Source organism: Macaca mulatta, chromosome 6 (assembly GCF_049350105.2).
Source record: "Macaca mulatta isolate MMU2019108-1 chromosome 6, T2T-MMU8v2.0, whole genome shotgun sequence".
In the NCBI taxonomy this organism is placed as follows: Eukaryota; Metazoa; Chordata; class Mammalia; order Primates; family Cercopithecidae; genus Macaca; species Macaca mulatta.
Window position 1 is genome coordinate 160,783,276 of NC_133411.1, and position 18,826 is coordinate 160,802,101.

The 18,826-nt window shown below is 42.8% G+C and overlaps 1 protein-coding gene, 1 long non-coding RNA gene and 1 pseudogene across 3 annotated transcripts in view; 2 read left to right on the forward strand and 1 right to left on the reverse strand.

Annotated features, from left to right (window-relative positions):
* LOC144329588 (uncharacterized) overlaps positions 1 to 18,467 on the forward strand; it is a 44,033-nt gene extending 25,566 nt beyond the window's left edge. The window contains exon 3 of the long non-coding RNA XR_013394965.1: positions 15,846 to 18,467. This is a non-coding gene — a long non-coding RNA (uncharacterized LOC144329588). The remainder of the gene's footprint in view (positions 1 to 15,845) is intronic.
* The window catches only part of GLRA1 (glycine receptor alpha 1), a 103,957-nt gene that overhangs the window by 19,103 nt on the left and 66,028 nt on the right, over positions 1 to 18,826 (reverse strand). For both annotated transcript variants that reach the window (XM_002804589.4, NM_001194497.1), the window contains exons 4-7: positions 17,915 to 18,138; positions 14,441 to 14,523; positions 13,184 to 13,321; positions 9,436 to 9,650 (exon numbers count right to left, since the gene is read on the reverse strand). In XM_002804589.4, coding sequence (XP_002804635.1) covers positions 9,436 to 9,650; positions 13,184 to 13,321; positions 14,441 to 14,523; positions 17,915 to 18,138 — 660 coding nt within the window. The remainder of the gene's footprint in view (positions 1 to 9,435; positions 9,651 to 13,183; positions 13,322 to 14,440; positions 14,524 to 17,914; positions 18,139 to 18,826) is intronic.
* LOC106998999 (glutamine synthetase-like) lies at positions 6,652 to 8,984 on the forward strand (annotated as a pseudogene).

Below are 18,826 nucleotides of genomic sequence, written 5' to 3' on the forward strand. Positions count from 1 at the left end.
AGGAGTTTGAGACCAGCCTGGCCAACATGGCGAAACCCCATCTCTACTAAAAATGCAAAAATTAGCCAAGCATGGTGGCGTGCACCTTTAAACCTAGCTACTTGGGAGGCTGAGGCAGGAGAATTGCTTGAACCCAGGAGGCAGAGGTTGCCGTGAGCCAAGATCGTGCCACTGTGCTCCAGCATGGGTGACAACAGCAAAACTCCATCTTAAAAAAAAAAAAAGAAAATTTGAATACACACATAACATGTAAGGAGATTAAATTAGTAATAAAAATTCGACAAAGAATTGTCCAGGACCAGATGGCTTCCTTCATTAATTCCACCAAACATTTAAAGAATTAACACGAATCCTTCTTATACTCTCTCAGAGAAGTGGAATTGGATAGAACATTTCCCAACTCATTCTAAGAAGCTAGTATTACCCTGACAACAAAACCAACGAAATCACAATAAAGAAAACTACATATCAATATTTCTTATGAATATAGCCAAAAAAAAAAAAAAAAAACTCAAGAAAACACTAGCAAACCAAATCCAGTGACATATGAAAAAGAATTACACATTATGAGTGAGTGGGATGTATCCCAGGAATGCAATGTTGGTTGAACATACAAAAATCAGTCACCATATGAATAAAATAAAGGAAAAATATCACATGATTCTCTAAATAGATGCAGAAACAGGATTTGACAAAATTCAACACCTTTCATGGTAAAAATACTCAACAAATTAATAATTGAAAACTTCCTCAAACTGTAAAGGGCATCTATGTAAAACCCACAGCTAAACTCATGCTTAATAGTGAAAAATGGAAAGCTTTCTATGTAAGATCAGGAATGAGACAGGAATATCTGTTCCTACCAGTTCTGTTCTTCATTGTACTGGGAGATCTAGCCAGGGAAATTAGGTGAGAAAAAGAAATAAATGACATCTAGGTGAGAAAGGAAAAAGTAAAGCAATCTCTATTTGTACATCACATGGTCTTGTATAAAGAAAATCCTAAGGATGTATAAAAGACTTAGAGTTAATAAATGAGTTCAACAAAGTTATTGGATACAAGATGAACATACAAAAATCAATTGTATTTCTATGGACTAGAATTTAAAAATTAAACTTAAAAACAATTCAATTTATATAGCTTAAAAGAATATATCTCTACAATACCTGTTATATAATTTAACAAAATAGGTGCAAGACTTGTACACTGAAAACTAGAAATCTTTCTTGAAAGAAATTAAAGATGACCTAAATAAATGGGAAGAAATCCCATGTTGATGGATTGGAAGACATAATATTGTTAAGATGGCAATACTCCCCTGATTAGTCCATGGATTCAATGCATTCTTTATTAAAACTCCAGCTACTTTTTTCATTTCAAAAATTGACAAGCTGCTTCTAAAATTTATATTTGTGTGCAAATGCAAAAGACAGAGAGTAGCCAAAACAATCTTGAAAAAGTAGAACAAAGTTGGAGGACTCGCACTTCCAGATTTTAAAAGTTACTCCAAAGCTACTGTAATCAGAACAGTGTGGTACTGACAAAAGGATCAACATATAGATCAATGGAATAGAACTGAGAGTCCAGAAGTAAGCCAGTCCATTTATGGGTCAATTTATTTTTTTGAGAAGGGTATCAATTCAACAGGGAAAAGAATACTCTTCTCAAAAAATGGTGTTGGGACAACTGGATATTCACATGTCAAAGAATGAAGTTGGGCTGGGCATGGTGGCTCACACCTGTAATCCTAGGACTTTGGGAGGCTGAGGCAGGCGGATCACCTGGGGTCAGGAGTTTGAGACCAGTCTGACCAACATGGTGAAACCCCATCTCTAGTAAAAATACAAAACTTAGCCAGGTGTGGTGGCACATGCCTGTAATCCCAGCTACTCGGGAGGCTGAGGCAGAAGAATTGCTTGAACCCAGTAGGTGGAGGTTGCAGTGAGTCAAGATCATGCCACTGCACTCTAGCCTGGGTGACAGAGTGAGACTATGTCTCAAAAAAAAAAAAAAAAAAAAAAAAAAAAAAAAAAAAAAAAAAGAATGAAGTTGGGCCTCTTCCCCCACATATATAAATAAATCATATATATAAATAAATCTAAATGTGCCAAAGACCTAAACATAAGAGCTAAAGTATGAAACTCTTAGAAGAAAATATAGGTATGAATCTTCATGACTTTGGATTAGGCAATAGTTTCTAAAAAATGACACCGAGGCCAGGAGCAGTGACTCACGCCTGTAATCCCAGCACTTTGGGAGGCTGAGGCAGGCAGATCGCTTGAGGTCAGGAGTTTGAGACCAAGCTGGCCAACATGACAAAATCCCATCTCTACTAAAAATATAAAAATTAGCCAGGCATTGTGGCCGGGCGCGGTGGCTCATGCCTGTAATCCCAGCACTTTTGGGAGGCCTAGGCAGGCAGATCATGAGGTCAGAAGATCAAGACCATCCTGCGTAACATGGTGAAACCCCGTCTCTACTAAAAATACAAAAATTAGTCGGGCGTGGTGGCGGGTGCCTGTAGTCCCAGCTACTTGGGAGGCTGAGGCAGGAGAATGGCATGAACCTGGGAGGCGGAGCTTGCGGTAAGCCGAGATCGTTCCACTGCACTCCAGCCTGGGCAACAGACAGAGTGAGACTCTTGTCTCTTAAAAAAAAAAAAAAAAAATCAGCCAGGCATGGTAGTGCATGTCTATAATTTCAGCTACTTGGGAGGCTGAGGCTGGAGAATCGCTTGCACTCGGGAGGGAGAGGTTACAGTGAGCAGCGACTGTGTCACTGCACTCCAGCCTGGGTGACAGGGTGACAGAGCAATACTCCATCTCAAAAAAAAAAAAAGACACCAAAAGTATAAGCAACAAAAGAAAAAATAGATAAATTAGAATTTATCAAAATTAAAAACCTTTGTGCATAAATGATACTATCAATCAAGTGAAAAGAAAACCCATAGAGTCTTAGTCCATTTTGTGTTACTTCAAAAGAATATCTAAGATGGGATAATTTATAAAGAAAAAAAGGTTTATTTGGCTCACAATTCTGATGTTTGGAAAAGTTCAAGACTGGGCATCTGGTGAGGGCCTCAGGCTGCTTCCACTCATGGTAGAAAGTGAAGGGAAGCCATGAACAGAGATCACATGGTGACAGAGGAAGTAAGAAGTGGATGGGAGATGCCAGGCTCTTTTTAAAAATCATTTTTAAAAATTTTATTTATTTTTTAATTTTACTTTAAGTTTTGGGATACATGTGCAGAACATGCAGGTTTGTTACACAGGTGTATTACCTGTGGCCAGGCTCTTTTTAACAATGAATATAGTGAGAACTCACCCCTGAAAGAAGGCATTAATCTATTCATGAGGAATCCACTCCTATGATACAAACACCTCCATTAGGACCCACCTCCAATGTTGGGGATTAAATTTTAATACAAGGTTTGGAAGAGACAAGAATCTAAACCACAGCACATAGAATGAGAGAAAATATGCGCAAATCATATATCTAAAAAGGTCTAAAATCCAGAATACATAAAGAACTGTTACAACTCAATAATAAGATAAATAACAAAAGTGACCAAAAGATTTTAATAGTGAGTGGAGCAGAAATGCAGACATTTCACCAAAGAAGATATAGAAGTGATCGCTAAGCACATGAAATGATGCTCAGCATTATTATTCATTAGCAAAAGGCAAATCAAAATCACAATGCAATACCATTTCACACCCACTAAATGGCTACAGTTAAAAAAACCAGATAATAATATATGTTTGTGAAGATGTGGAGACATTGGAACCCTGGTGGGATCATAAAATGGTATAGCTGCTTTGGAAAACAGTTTGGCAGTTCCTCAAAAAGTTAAGCATGTAGTACATGTGACACAACAGTTTCACTTCTAGTTATATATCTTTGAGAATTAAAAACATGTGCACACAAAAACTTGTACACAGATGTTCACAGCAGCATTATTTATAATAGCCAAAGTGAGAATAAACCAAATGCCTAACTGCTGAATGGATAACAAAATGTGATATATCTATACTATGGAATATTATTCAGCCATATAAAGGAATGAAGTACTGATGCATTCTACAGCATGGATGAACCTTGAAACACTAAATGAAAAAAGCCAATCATAAAAGGCCGCATATTGTATGATTACATTTATACGAGACGTCCAGAAAAGGCAGATTTATACAGGTAGTAAGTATCCATTTATCGTTACCAGAGGCTCTTGGGAGTGGAGAATGAGGAGTGACTGTTGGAGGGTATGGATTTTCTTTCCGGGTGATGAAAATGTTCTGGAATTAGATACTATCTGTAGGAAGTTGTATAGATAGGGTTGTACAACTTTGTGAATATACTAAAATGAACTAAATCTAATGCTTAAAAAGGCAAATAAATAAAAAGTATGAATGAAGGGGAAGGTGGAGTTGAGTGTTAATAACATATGGAGCCAAATATTGTTAACCATGAGTGCAGCAGAATGTTGAGTCTAGTGTAAACCATAAGTAGAGAAGAATGTGGCATCAACTATTAATAGTGAGTGGAGCAGAATGTTGAATCTAGCATAAGGAAAAGAAAGCAGAACATTATGTCTGCTGTTACAATAGCACACAGCAGAATGTGTTGTCAGGTGTTAATAGTGATCAAAGAATGTGGATTCAAGCATTTGTGGTGAATGTAGCAGAATTTGAGGTCTGGTGTGAATGCTTCAGAGAGCATATTGTCGAGTTTTGTTGTAAGGGAATAGAGGAGAGTGTGGTTCTACTGCTGATGGCAGATGAAACAGAATGTTGTGTCTCACATTAAAAGTTAATGGAACAGTCAGTGTCATGAAAAACAAAAAACAGCTAGGAGACTGTTCTAGGTTAGAAGAGACAAAATAGAGCAACTGTGTGCAATATGAATTGGATGCTTGATTGGATCCCTCATCATATTTTCTGATGACTTTTTTGACAACTGGGAGAATTTAAATAAAGGTCCTGTATTAGATGACATTATTGAATTATTTCAAATTGAATTATTTCTAATTCAATAATAACCATTGAATTAATGTTAATTTTTAAAGATGTGATAATGTCATTGTGATTCTCCTTCCTTATTTTGAGGTGAATTGCCATGTCTTTGTTGATTCAGCAAAAATTGCATCTACCTACCTACCTGCCCATCTATCTATCTATTTATCCATCTGTCTACCTATATTGAGAAAGTGTATGTGGGAAATGATGACTGGTGAATCTGGGTAAAGGGTGTGAGGGTGTTTATTGTATATTCTTTCAACTTTTCTATGTCAAAACAGAATGTTAAGCAGCATTAATTGGAAATGGTGCAAAACATTGTTTCTAGCAGAAGGCTAAAGGAAGCAGAATGTGGTGTCTGGCATTAATAGTAGAGCAGAATATCATGTCTATTTTTGAGTGAGTAGAACAGAATGCGACTCAAACAATAATAGTGAATGTGGTAGAATGCAGCATGTAGCATTAAAAGAGAGTGGAGTAGAATGAAGCATCAATCATTAACAGTGAAAAGCACAGAACGTTGTACCTCAACTAGGGGTGAATGTAGGAGTATATGGTGTCTAGCATTAATAGTAAGTGAAACGGAACATTATGTTTAGCGTTAGAACTGAATTAAGTAATCCCAGCACTTTGGGAGGCTAAGGTGGGCGGATCACGAAGTCAGGAGTTCAAGACCAGCCTGGCCAACATAGTGAAACCCCATCTCTACTAAAAATACAAACATTAGCCAGGTATGGTGGCACATGCCTGTAGTCCCAGCTACCCGGGAGGCTGAGGCGGGAGAATTGCTTGAACCCGGGAGGTGGAGGTTGCAGTGAGCTGAGATTGCGCCACTGCGCTCCAGCTTGGACAACAGAGTGAGACTTCGTCTTAAAAAAAAAAAAAAAAGTAGTGAATTAAGCAGAATGCAAGATCTAGTGTTGACAGTGAAGGGAACAGAAGGTTGTATTGATCGTAAGGGTGACTGAAAGAAAAATAGTGCCTGGTGTTAGTAATGGATGAAGGGAGATGCTGTGTCTGGTGTTAGAGGTGAATGGAACAGAGTGTTGTGTCTGGCATAAGGGTGAATGGGGCAGAATGTGTATCTGACATTAATAGTGAATGGAGCAGAATGTTGTGTCTAGTGTTGATAGTGAAAGAAGCAGAATATAGTTTAGGAGTTAACACCAAATGTGGTGTTTAACACTAGAAATATAAGTATCAAATTGAAGTGTGATCAGAAAAGGGTTAACAAAACAGGCCTGAGGCTGCTATCTTAGGAAGGGCCTGCTTGCAAGGTTGCCTCTTGGATGGCATCTGAGAACTTGGATTTTGGGAATATTCCTACTTTCCCTAACTGATAAGGCTGGCTCACTGTGCCTAGATTGTACAATCTGGTTCCTGCTGAACAATCTGCTTTCCTTTTGGGAGTCTGGAATTTTGGCACATGCTAGGCAGAGGGTGCTGATATGACCAGCCCCCAGTTAAAACATGGAACGCTGAGCCTCTAATGAATCTTAGAGCATAGAGCAGACTCTGTTTTTCTTTCCTTCTTTCTTTTTTTTAAGATGGAGTCTCACTCTGTTGCCCAGGCTGGAGTGCAGTGGCATGATCTTGGATCACTGCAACCTCCGCCTCTCGGGTTCAAGTGATTCTTCAACCTTAGCCTCCCAAGTAGCTGGGATTACAAGCGCAGGCCACCATGCCTGGCTAACAGTTTCTGTTTTTCTGTCTTTTGGGGCAGAAACATAGCACACACATGTCTGCATTGTTGTTGCTGGAGTAAGAGTGCATTCTGTGTGACCCCTCATGGGAGGGGGAGAGTAAGGAAGCCCGCACATGGATTCCTCTAGTCTCTGCCTATGTTCTTTCCCCCTGATGAGTTAGCCATATCTTCTGAATATGTTGCTGTAATAAATAGTAGCTGTGGAGAGCTGAGAATGGGAGAAGAATGGAGTGTGTGAGCAGCACGGCGGCCTCCTCTCCTCTCCTCACTTCACTCTCACGGCCTACCTTTACCCGCCTGCCTGCTCGGCGCCCAGAACACCTTCCACCATGACTGCCTCAGCATGTTTCCACTTAAACAAAGTCATTAAGCATGTGTACATGTCCCTGTCTCAGGGTGAGAGAGTCCAGGCCATGTATATCTGGATCGATGTTACTGGAGAAGGACTGCGCTGCAAGACCCGGACCCGGGACAGTGAGCCCAAGTGTGTGGAAGAGTTAGTTGCCTGAGTGGAATTTCTTCTTTCTCTGTCTTGTCTTGTCTTTTTTCTTTCTTTTCTTTTCTTTTCTTTTCTTCTTTCTTTCTTTCTCCCTCTTTCTTTTCTTTTTTCTTTCTTGCCTTTCTTTCTTTCTTTCTTTCTTTCTTTCTTTCTTTCTTTCTTTCTTTCTTTCTTTCTTTCTTTCTTTCTTTCTTTCTTTTCTTTCTTTCTCTCTCTCTCTCTCTCCCCCCTCCCTTCCTTCCTTCCCTCCCTTCCTTCCCTTCCTTCCTTCCTTCCTTCCTTCCTTCCTTCCTTCCTTCCTTCCTTCCTTCCTTCCTTCCTCCTTCCTTCCTTCCTTTCTTCCCTCCTCTTTCTTTTCTTTCTTTCTTTGTTTCTCTCTTTCTCTCTTTCTTTTCTTTCTGACAGAGTTTTCACTCTTGTTGCCCAGGCTGGAGTGCAATGGCACAATTTCAGCTCGCTGCAACCTCGGCCTCCCAGGTTCAAGTGATTCTCCTGCCTCAGCCTCCCAAGTAACTAGGTTACAGGTGTGTGAGACTACCCCCAACTAATTTTTTGTATTTTTAGTAGAGACGGGGTTTTACTATGTTGGCCAGGCTGGTCTCCAACTCCTGACCTCAGGTGATCCACCTGCCTCAGCCTCCCAAAGTGCTGGGATTACAGGCATGAGCCACCATGCCTGGCCTGGCATTTTGATGGCTGTAGTATTTTACAGTCTGAAGGCGCCAACAGTGACATGCATTTCGTGCCTGCTGCCATGTTTTGGGATACCTTCAGTAAAGACCCTACAAGCTGGTGTTCTGTGAAGTTTTCAAGTACAACCAAAAGGCTGCAGAGACCAATTTGAGGCACACCTGTAAGTGGATAATGGACATGGTGAGCAACCACTTCCCCTGGTTTGGCATGGACCAGGAATATCCCCTCATGGGGACAGATGGGCACCCCTTTGGTTGGCCTTCCAATGGCTTCCCAGGACCCCAGGTCCATATTACTGCAGTGTGGGAGCAGACAAAGCCTATGGCACAGACATTGTGGAGGCCCATTACCAGGCCTGCTTGTATGCTGGAGTCAAGATGGCAGGGACTAATGCTGAGGTCACGCCTGCCCAGTGGGAATTTCTAATCGGATGCTGTGAAGGAATCAGCATGGGAGATCATTTCTGAGTGGCCTGTTTCATTTTGCATCATGTATGTGAAGACTTTGGAGTGATAGCAACCTTTGATCCTAAGCCCATTCCTGGGAACTGGAAGGGTACAGGCTGCCATACCAACTTTAGCACCAAGGCCATGTGGGAGGAGAATAGTCTGAAGTACATTGAGTAGGCCATCGAGAAACTAAGCAAGTGGCACTAGTACCACATCCGTTCCTATGATCCCAAGGGAGGCCTGGACAAAGCCCAGCACGTAGCTGGATTCCACAAAACCTCCAACATCAACGACTTTTCTGCTGGTGTAGCCAATTGTAGTGCCAACATATGCATTCCCTGGACTGTTGGCCAGGAGAAGAAGGGTTACTTTGAAGACCGTCGCCACTCTGCCAACTGCGAACCCTTTTCGGTGACAGAAGCCCTCATCCACATGTGTCTTCCCAATGAAACCGGCAGTGAGCTCTTCCAGTACAAAAACTAAGTGGACCAGACCTCCAGCCATTGAGCCCCTCCTAGTTCTTTATCCCACTCCAACTCTTCCCCATCTCCCAGTTGTCCCAATTGCAACTCAAAGGGTGGAATATAAAGGCCTTTTTAAATTCAAAAAATTAAAAAATAAATAAATCTTAGCTGCAAATACAACTTTATGCTGAGTCCTATGAATCTTTCTATCAAATCTGTAGATATGGGATTAGTGTTGGAGATCCCTGACACACAGTTTTTACTATTAATGGTGAAAAGAGCAGAATGTTGTACTTAGCTCTGAAAGTGAATGGAGGAGAATGTGAAGTTGAGTGTTAACAGTAAATGAAGCAGAATGTGTGTCTGGTGTTGGTAGACAGTGGAGCAGAATGTGGTGTCTGGCAACTCGTACTGAACATAATGTTGAGTCTGGTGGAAGGTTTGATGGATCAGAAAAGTGTAGAACCTGCAAAGATCTGCAGGATCCTGCAAAGTATAGTAGATAAATAAGTAGTGAATAATTCCTTTGCTCCCCATGTTTTAGGCAGAACAAGGAAGTAGATGCTGTCCTTATTTGTCCAGGTGCTCTGTGCTCTTGAGCAATGGGACTTACCTTGGGCAGAGATGCTCGAGAGCCAGAGCTCTGGGTGGTCATGGTGAGCACCGTGGTGATGCCTAGGCCCACACGAGCAGGTGCAGCATCCATGTTGATCCAGAAGGAGATCCATGAGAGGATGACAATGAGCAGACTGGGAATATACATCTGAATCAGGTAGTAACCCATCTGCCGCTCCAGGTGGAACCGGGCCTCAATGCAGGTGAATTTACCTGCAAGAAATTGCAGTGAGAAGGCAGTGTAGCCTGGTGAATAGGACAAAAGGCTCTAGGCTTAGAACAAGCTCTTAGAACAAGCTTAGAACATTCCTTCCCTGGTTCAGTCTCATACTACCTGTGTCCTTAGACAAGTATTTGAATTGTTCTGTATATGTTTCCTCATGTGTAGTAAACTGGGGATAATAATAATAATACCTCTATCATATAGTTACTTATATGATTAATGTGAGGATACAATGAGATGATGCCTATGAAAAACTTAGCACAGTCCTCATACGTTGTAAATGTTCAGGATTGTCAATTGCCATCATCATCACCATCGTCATCATCATCATCATCATCAGTATTTTGTTGCTAAGAATGGGCCTAAGTGGCACTTTCTCTACCTTTCTGCCAGTTATCTTCCCAAAACATGACTTGATCCTGTTATTTCCTCTTCTAAAACCTTTGGTCTCCTCCTTCTTTCCTCATGCAAGGCAGTTCCCATTACCTACAGGAAAAAGTTCACTCTTTAGCCTGCCCTTTATAACCAAGCTCTAACCAGTCTTTCTATCCACTTTCCCGTCTTTCTTCACCCTAATCATGACTCCCTACATGCCACCCCTTGCCTTGAGCATTCCCTGAACTTTCATGTTTCTGAGCTTTTGATCTTGCTTATCCCTTTGCCCAGAATGCCCTTATTCCTTCCCACAACCAGCCAAAGAAATCTTCCTTCTCCTCCATGGCAGTGTAAATGTGAACATTCTCCCAGGCAGAATGCTGCTCTTTTTCTGTGTTCCCTGAGCCCTGTTCACATGATCATCAGAGCCTTCAAGACATAATACAGTGAGTGAGCGGGCAAGTCAGTCTCTCTCTCTGTCTTCTGCACTAGACTAGGCAGCTTGTCTCCTCCCTGTCTATGTATCCCTGGAACTGGGATGGGCCCAGTCTAATGGTGGGGCCTTAGTTCCTGTCTACTGAAGCACAATAGGGAATTTCCTGGAGTTCCCTGGACTGTAAGCTGTAGGCAGGGCCTTGTCAGTCTTTTCTCCTTGCATCCATAGGGTCTAGCACGGAGTTCAGCTCTCACTTAAATGAAAATGGTGAAGAGCAAGTGAAACGAATGAGAATATGCTATGTACATTTAGGTTGTTTCCATATCTTGGCTATTGTGAATATTACTGCAGTGAACATGGGAGTGCAGATATGCCTTTGAGATACTGGTTTTACTTTCTTTGGCTATGTATCTTTGTATCTAGAAGTGGGATTGCTGGACCATGATATATTTCTCAATGGATGAATAGATAAAGAAAATGAAACATTATTCAGCCTTAAAAAAGAAGGAAATTCTGCCATTTGTGACAATGTGGATGAAGCTGGAGGACATTTTTATATTAAGTGAAATAAGCCAGACACAGAAAGACATATATTGTGTGATCTCACTTGTATGTGAAATCTAAAATAGTCACACTTATAGAAGCCGAAAGTAGAATGGTGGTTGCTAAAGGCTGAGGGATGGGGGAAATTGGGAGATGTTCATCAAAGGGTACAGAATTTCAGTTATGCAAGATGAATAAGTTCTGGGGATCTAATGTACAGCAATGTGACTAGAATTAACAGTGGTGTCCTGTGTGCTTGAAATTTGCTAAGAGGGTAGATCTCCTTTTTACTTTTTTTTTTCTTTTTCTTTTTTGAGATAGAGTCTCACTCTGTCACTCAGGCTGGAGTGCAGTGGCACGATCTCAGCTCACTGCAGCCTCCGTTTCCTGGGTTCAAGGGATCTCCTGTCTTAGCCTCCAGAGTAGTTGGGATTACAGGTATGTGCCACCACGCCCAACTAATTTTTTTTTTTTTTTGTATTTTTAGTAGAGACAGGGTTTCACCATGCTGATCAGGCTGGTCTCAAACTCCCGGCCTCAAGTGATCCCCCTGCCTTGGCCACCCAAAGTGCTGGGATTACAGGCATGAGCCACCATGCCTGGCCTTTTTTTTTTCCCTCACATTTTAAGAGTTTTAAAATATATTTTGAATATTTGACTCCTATCAGATTTATGATTTGCAAATATTTTCTCCCATTCTGTGGGTTCTTTATCTTCACTATCTTGATAGTGTCCTTTGATGAACTTTTAATATTTATGAAGTCAAATCTATCTATTGTTCTTTCATTATTGCTTGTGTTTTTGGTATTATATCTAAGAATCTATTGCCAAATCTAAGATTAGGAAGATTTGTCCTCATGTCTTTCTAGAAGTTTTATCATTTTAGCTTAATCTTAAATTTAGGTCTTTAAGTGTTCTTACTAGACACACACACACACACACATACACACACAATGAGAAGTATGTGAGTTGATGGATATGTTACTTAGCTTGAGTGTGGTAATTATTTCACAATGCATATGTATATCAGAACATCACGTTGCATATCTTCCATATATACAATTATTATTGGTCAGTTATACCTTAAGAAAGCTAAAAAGAAAAAAGAAAAGAAAATGCTGCATAAAGAGTAAAAGACTTGGTATGTGAGGGTCAGTTGTGGTGATTTGACTTGGGAGTCATTGCTTTCATGGCTGCTATGGGAATGCCATTATGGCTCAAGGGATGAAGAGTCAGTTGTGGTGATTTGACTTGGGAGTCATTGCTTTCATGGCTGCTATGGGAATGCCATTATGGCTCAAGGACTTTGAGAGTATCTCTGAGGTGACTCAGAAAGAGGCAGCTGCCCAAGACAGACTGCAGCCCAGGCTGCCTGTACCTTCACTGGGCTGTCTAATTACACCAGAGCCTACGATGGTTTCTCTCAATCCCTCTCTGTCACCTCCTCCTCTTGCTGGCCTGCCATGCCTCTCTACTCTGTGCTTCTGGGTTCAGACCCCAGCTTCCTACCCATCCTTCCAGCTGCTATACCAACTGACTGACTTTCTTCTCCCGTGCTTTTATGAGCTTGTTCTCAGCCTGAGACAGGACACACAAAGCCAGTCTTGATCTGGCCCCAGTTAGTCATCCAGATATTCAATCTTCTGACAAAGGCATGGGAGACAGAGAGCTGAGCTACACCATCGTGGCTTCTCTGCTGTCTCATAGCTCACAGGCTAGTGAACTTTTTCTAGCTATTTACTAACCTTCAGTGACACCTCTCAGCTCCCTCTTGCTGAGGTCTATTGTGAGCATTCTCTCTACTTTTGCTCTATTGGAAATGCCAGTTCATCTGTGACAGAGACTACTAGGTATCTTCCCAATATCAGTTCTTCACTTCTGCCTTAGAAATAGGATCCATTCTGCTACCTGGAATAATGACTGTATTTACCAGCTTCCCTGGTAATTAGGTAGGGCCCATGCTTCAGTCACTCACTGCAGGAGTCATAGGAAGAAAATGTCAGAGCCACTTTTTTGTTTCAAAACCTATTCTTTTAACCAGTAGGTAATAGAGCTGTGCCCATCATGGGTACTTCATAAGATCTGTTGAATCAATGATTGAATGTGTTTGAAATGACCTCTGGTCCTGGTTGGGGGGTGGGATCTGAGGAGGATGGCCCTTGTACCTACCTGTGTTGTAGTGCTTGGTGCAGTATCTCAAGTCCTTCTCTTCCTTCAAGATAAACTGGGGCAGAGTTAGTCCATCTGCCACCTGCACGGCTCCCTGTTCCTGCCACTCAAAGATGAGGTCATTCATGGTATATCCAACTGGGATGGGATCAGAAGAAGGAGCAGTCACCACTCAGAAGCACTTGTTTGAAGCATGTCAAAGTTGGTTAGGGTTAGAGACTGAGAGAAACATCAGACACTTGATGAAACTTGTGAGACCAGGTTGCTTTTTATTTTCCTCTCAAAAGAGGTAAAAAACAGGTTATTTGTATCTACCTCAGAGCCCTTCCACCTCTCTTCCCAACCTTCTGCATTAGCTTGTCCTGTTGTTCCCTCTCTTACTCCCATGGTGAAATGCTGTTGACATCTGCTATTTTCACCTGCACACCATCCTTGTCAGCCTCCTCTTTTGCTCACAGCAGATATTCCTCTGTGGAACAACTCTATTGCATGCTGTCTTGGTGGGACTAACCACTGGCTGGGGTAGAAGGTAGAAAGTGTGAAATGGTGACTCAAGCTAGGCCAGACTGTGCCCCAGCACTTCAGCAACTATTGAGTGAAGTAACAGGAGGTTCAGAATTGGTTTGTGCTCATTCCCTTCACAGGTAGAACTCCAAGGAAATGGTCGATTAGTTCCTGTTGTCTAAGTGCTCTGCCTTGGTTTCTGTATTTTTAAGTTAGTCAGATTGGTTTCTCTGTTTGCAATCACAGGAGTCAGCTTTCCAATCTGTTAAAATCCCGGTCCTCCATAAAGTCTACTCCAATACCCTCTCTCTTTCTCCATCAAAAGGAAGCACTCTTTCTGCCATGAGGCCACAGTGCTTTGTACTTCTAACAACACAACAATCACTTGCCACCCTTTATTAGAGTTATTTGTGCAGTCAGTTGTTACTTCCCCTGCTGGAGTGAACTTCTTGTGGTTTCAAAGACCATGACTCATTCAAGTCATTTCTCCTCCATTCACATTAACCATAGACATGGGACAATGACCCTTTGGAGAACGCTGCTGGCTCCAAAACGTGGTCCTCAGGCAATGTAAGGGGAGTTATATTTCTAATGCATTTTCTAAAAGCAAAGTCCTTCATGGAATATTTTGGGTTATTATAGTAATCTCCTGGGCTCTAGTGGTTAGGAGCAGCTGTGTGGGAATTTCTGCCTGTCCCATGGGTAAAAAAAGGGAGCCTGGTTCTTTCTAGAGGACTCATGCAAGAGACTCACAGCTTTCCAGTTGCATGATACATGTCTGGACATCCATGGGGAAATTCTTCAAGTCCATGGGGCAGGCCAGTGTCAGGGTGATTCTGGGAAGAGAAGGGAGTTGAATGATGCAGGATCCACACATCAGGGAGGCTGTGCCTCTATTGTAGTTATTGTTAGAAAATCAGTTGTCCAGGGTAGGGAAAGAAGGTCAGGGAACTTGTGTTTGTTTGTTTGTTTATTTATTTTTGAGAGGTGAGATCTCCCTTTGTGGCCCAGGCTGGAGTGCAATGGTGCAATAATGGCTCACTGCAGCCTCAACTTTCTAGGCTCAAGCAATTCTCCTGCCTCAGCCTCTAGAGTAGATGCGACCATAGGCACATGCCACCACGCCTGCTAATTTTTAAAAATTATTCTGTAGACACAGGGGTCTCACCACGTTACCCAGGCTAGTCTCGAACTCCCAGGCTCAAGCAGTCCTCCCACATCAGACTCCAAAAGTGCTGGGATTACAGGCGTGAGCCACTGTTCCCGGCCGTGACAAGATTTATATATATAGAAAGCCCTGAAAATTACACACACACACATACAAACTGTTAATGCACATAATGGAATTTAGCAAAACTGAAGGATAAAAAATCCACCAGGAGTTCTGGCAAGAAGCGTGGTGGGAAGCAGAGTGCAGCCAGATGCTTTGGGGACCTGCAGGCCCTCTGACCTTGGAGGTGCAGATGAGCTGGGGGCTCCGGCCTGGCGGCAGGCTCTGTTCTCCAGGCTCCCACAGCCCTTGCCATGGCTCCCACCAGCTGGGCCCAGGCCTGAAGTAGTGACAAACCTCTTTTCCCACCCCACCTCAGGGACCTGGTGGCCATCTGGTCTCCCAGCCAACTTTGCCCAGCCTAGACAAAGCTCCTGATGGCTACTGGGATGCAGCACCTTTGGGTGGTGGCGAGTGTGGACAACTTGTGTGTATTAAATAAGTATGTGTGTATTTCCAAGTTCCTGATTGAAAAATGGAGGCTTAGAGAGGTAAAAGTAGGTTGCCTAAAGTGACACAGAGTCAGGGAACTTCTGGGTTTCTTTGGAGTCTATCTGGCCTCTGGAGACCTGTCTTTAGCAAGTTGCCTGGAGACCAGGGGCTGCTCCCGTTCCATACTCTTCTGCATAGCCCTCAGGTAGGGACAGAGCTCAAATTTTAAGTTGAGCAGCACCCATGTGCACCTGCAGCAGATGTTGCAAGTGGTTCTTGGCTACCTTCTTCACACACGGGGCTCATCAAAGGTTATTTCAAAGAGGCCGTCTGCTTTCTGGGTGTCCAAACACAGTTGACTCACATCAGTAGGCTCATGCTAGGGGTCGACCGGAAAGGGGTGGGCTCCTAAGGATTCTGGGCCAGCTATTTATTTTGGTTGTTCAACCCTTACAGAGGCCACAGACTCAGAACCAGAGGGAGTCCCCTTAACAGAATTCGAGGCCTGCAGCTCAAGCTGGGATACAAGACTCCAGCTTGAAAGGCTTTTCCAACATCTGAGTGCCTGCTGCAGGGGACGGAGAAGAAAGGCTTTCAGAGCCCAAAGAGCCTTAGATCATCAAGCCAACTCCCTCATGTGACAGGTGAGAAACCCAGGGTACAGAAAGGGATAGGCTGAGAGTCATCTAAGGTCACACAGCAAGCTGATACATCAGCCAGGATTCAAAACCATGTGTCCTGGCCTTTGGCTTCTGAGTCCCAGGGTGAGGTTGACTTATGTGTTTGCTGGCAGCACTGCTCTCCTGAAAAGCCAACCCCAATACCCTAAGACACATAATTGGTGGTGTTCTAGTGGAACTGAACTGGCACTTTGGCTGCATGTGATGAGGTACACAGCACTTTGTGAACTTCCTTCCTCCAGCTCACACCCACAGCTCTGGATCTGGGCCCCTTTAAGCATAAGGTTAAAGCAAAAGGGGAAAAATAGAAGGGAGAGGGAGAGGAAGAAGAGGGAAAAGAAGGGAGTGGAAGGAGGGAGACAGTGAAGAGAAAGTGAATGCAGTTGAATTTCTGCAGATAAAAGCTCCAAAGTGGGGCAGCTGTCACATTGGGTTAATTTCCTGAAGTCGAATGACCTTGGAAACATCACTTTCTGCTGATTTGTCCTTCTATCATGCTGTTCCAGGACTTAGCTTCCTAAAGATAGGAAACTAGCTTGGCAGCAGCAAAATCCAAGCAGGCTGACCTTACCACCCCCTAGCCAGCCGGGCCTGGGTGGCCATTTCCTAAGCCTGTCACTCCTCTAGTCTGGATGTTTACTTGGGGGGATGGGAAAGTGGGCTCCTGAGCGAGGAAGGCCATATGAGCAGCGGGTTCCTCCAAGCCTTCTCTTGATGGTGAGGTTCCTAAGCTCCCTCCCCTACCCAACCTGCTCTTGGGAGAGACCGAGTTCAGTCAAACCTGAGGGTTAGGATCTGTACAGCCTCTCCCACAGGCTGGGAAAGTTAAGGCTCATCACCCAAAGGAAACAAAATGTGTTTCCCTGAAGGACTGGAGCAGGAGGGGGAGACATTTAGGGCCAGCGCCCTTTTAAGTTCTTTGAAATAAGAACATATTCATATATTGATCAAATATTTGAGTGCCTATTGAATGCCATGCACTGCTGTAGGACTTTGAGAGGGCATCAGATTCACACTAATACAGATTAGAATCTAGGCTCTGCTACTAACAAACTGGAAACTTTGGCAGGTTACTTAAATTTTTCTGATTCTCATTTATCTAATATGCAAAATGGGCATAGTAAAACCTGCCTCATGGGGTTATTAGGAGGGCTAGATATAACACATGAAAAGTACCCAGCGTAGTTAGTGAATTCTCATGAATGGTAGCTATTATTATTACATGTGTAAGGTATTTTTTCACCTCTTTGACATTGGTCATTTTCCTTATGCCTTAGGAGAGGAGATCAGGACTTGGTGCGGAGGGGTGGCAGCAGACTCTGAAGGCTTTGCCCCTAACCAGTATCTCAAGGATACTCCACATCTGGAGAGGGAAATCTAAACTCCTAGACCCAATGCAAAGTTTGGGGGATAGATTTTGTAGAAGGGATGGAGTAACCCTGGCCTTGACTGTGAGCAACACCATCCACCTGGCAGGCTCATTTACTTTGAAGTTGCTGTGATTTTCTAGGCTTAGCTCTTGCTATTGGTAATCATGCTTGGATACTCTTTCCTATCTTGTTTGATTGAAATGCTGGGTAACTTAAACCCCACCTTCTCTAGGATGCCTTTCTTGGTCTCCTTGGTTATAATAAATCATTGGCTCCTAGAATAAAATACCCATTGTATTTTATTATTACTTGCTGAGTATAAGTTACAGAGCTGGGTCTGCCTATTCTGCAAAGGTGTTGGGTTACCAGGGCCTGTTCACCTCTGTTTAGGCCCCTCTTTTAGGGTCTGTGCCCAGAAGGTAGTCGGGTAAGGCACATTCTGAGGAAGGAGTGGGTGAACCTGGTCAGAACTCACCTGATGCTGTAGAGGACGTTCCCATTCCGGGAGATCCTTAGCAATTTGTTGTCTGTGGTGATCTCATGGAAGTGGGCCCCCTTCTCGTTGGCAAAGAACAGGTCAGGTTTCCAGATGGAGTCCAGCATGGATGGGTCCAGGTCCAGAGAGTCGTCAGGGTATTCGTTATAGGCCAGGCGGGGGTCGTTCCATTGCTGACGCAGGAAGATGTTGACCCTATAGTCCTACAGCCAGGAAACAACAAGGTGAAGGCAGTGTTAGGCCCAAGGACATCAACTTTTGGAGAACCTGGGTATTTCTGGTTAGTAAAGCCTTTTCTGGAGGATGTTATTAAGTGTGGTTGCATCTTATATGGGAGTGAGACATAAAAGGTGTGTATCAGGCAAAAACCATGGGAGTCATAATTACCCCTGAAAATCCTCTAAATTCCCCATGAGGTATATTCGACCCTGAACTGAGATTATGTAAATGTTATTCTTTATTTTGAAAAAATAAAACTAAAGAAAAGTTCAAAGACGGGTGTAATAAACACTTGTTTTCATCATCCTGTCAATATTTTTTCATGTTTGCTTCATTTTTTTTAAATAAGAGAAAAAATACATTTTTTAAAAAATTATTATTATACTTTAAGTTCTAGGGTACATGTGCATAACGTGCAGGTTTGTTACATATGTATACTTGTGCCATGTTGCTGTGCTGCACCCATCAACTCGTCAGCACCCAACTACTCGTCATTTACATCAGGTATAACTCCCAGTACAATCCCTCCCCCCTCCCCCCTCCCCATAATAGGCCCCGGTGTGTGATGTCCCCCTTCCCGAGTCCAAGTGATCTCATTGTTCAGTTCCCACCTATGAGTGAGAACATGCGGTGCTTGGTTTTCTGTTCTTGTGATAGTTTGCTAAGAATGAT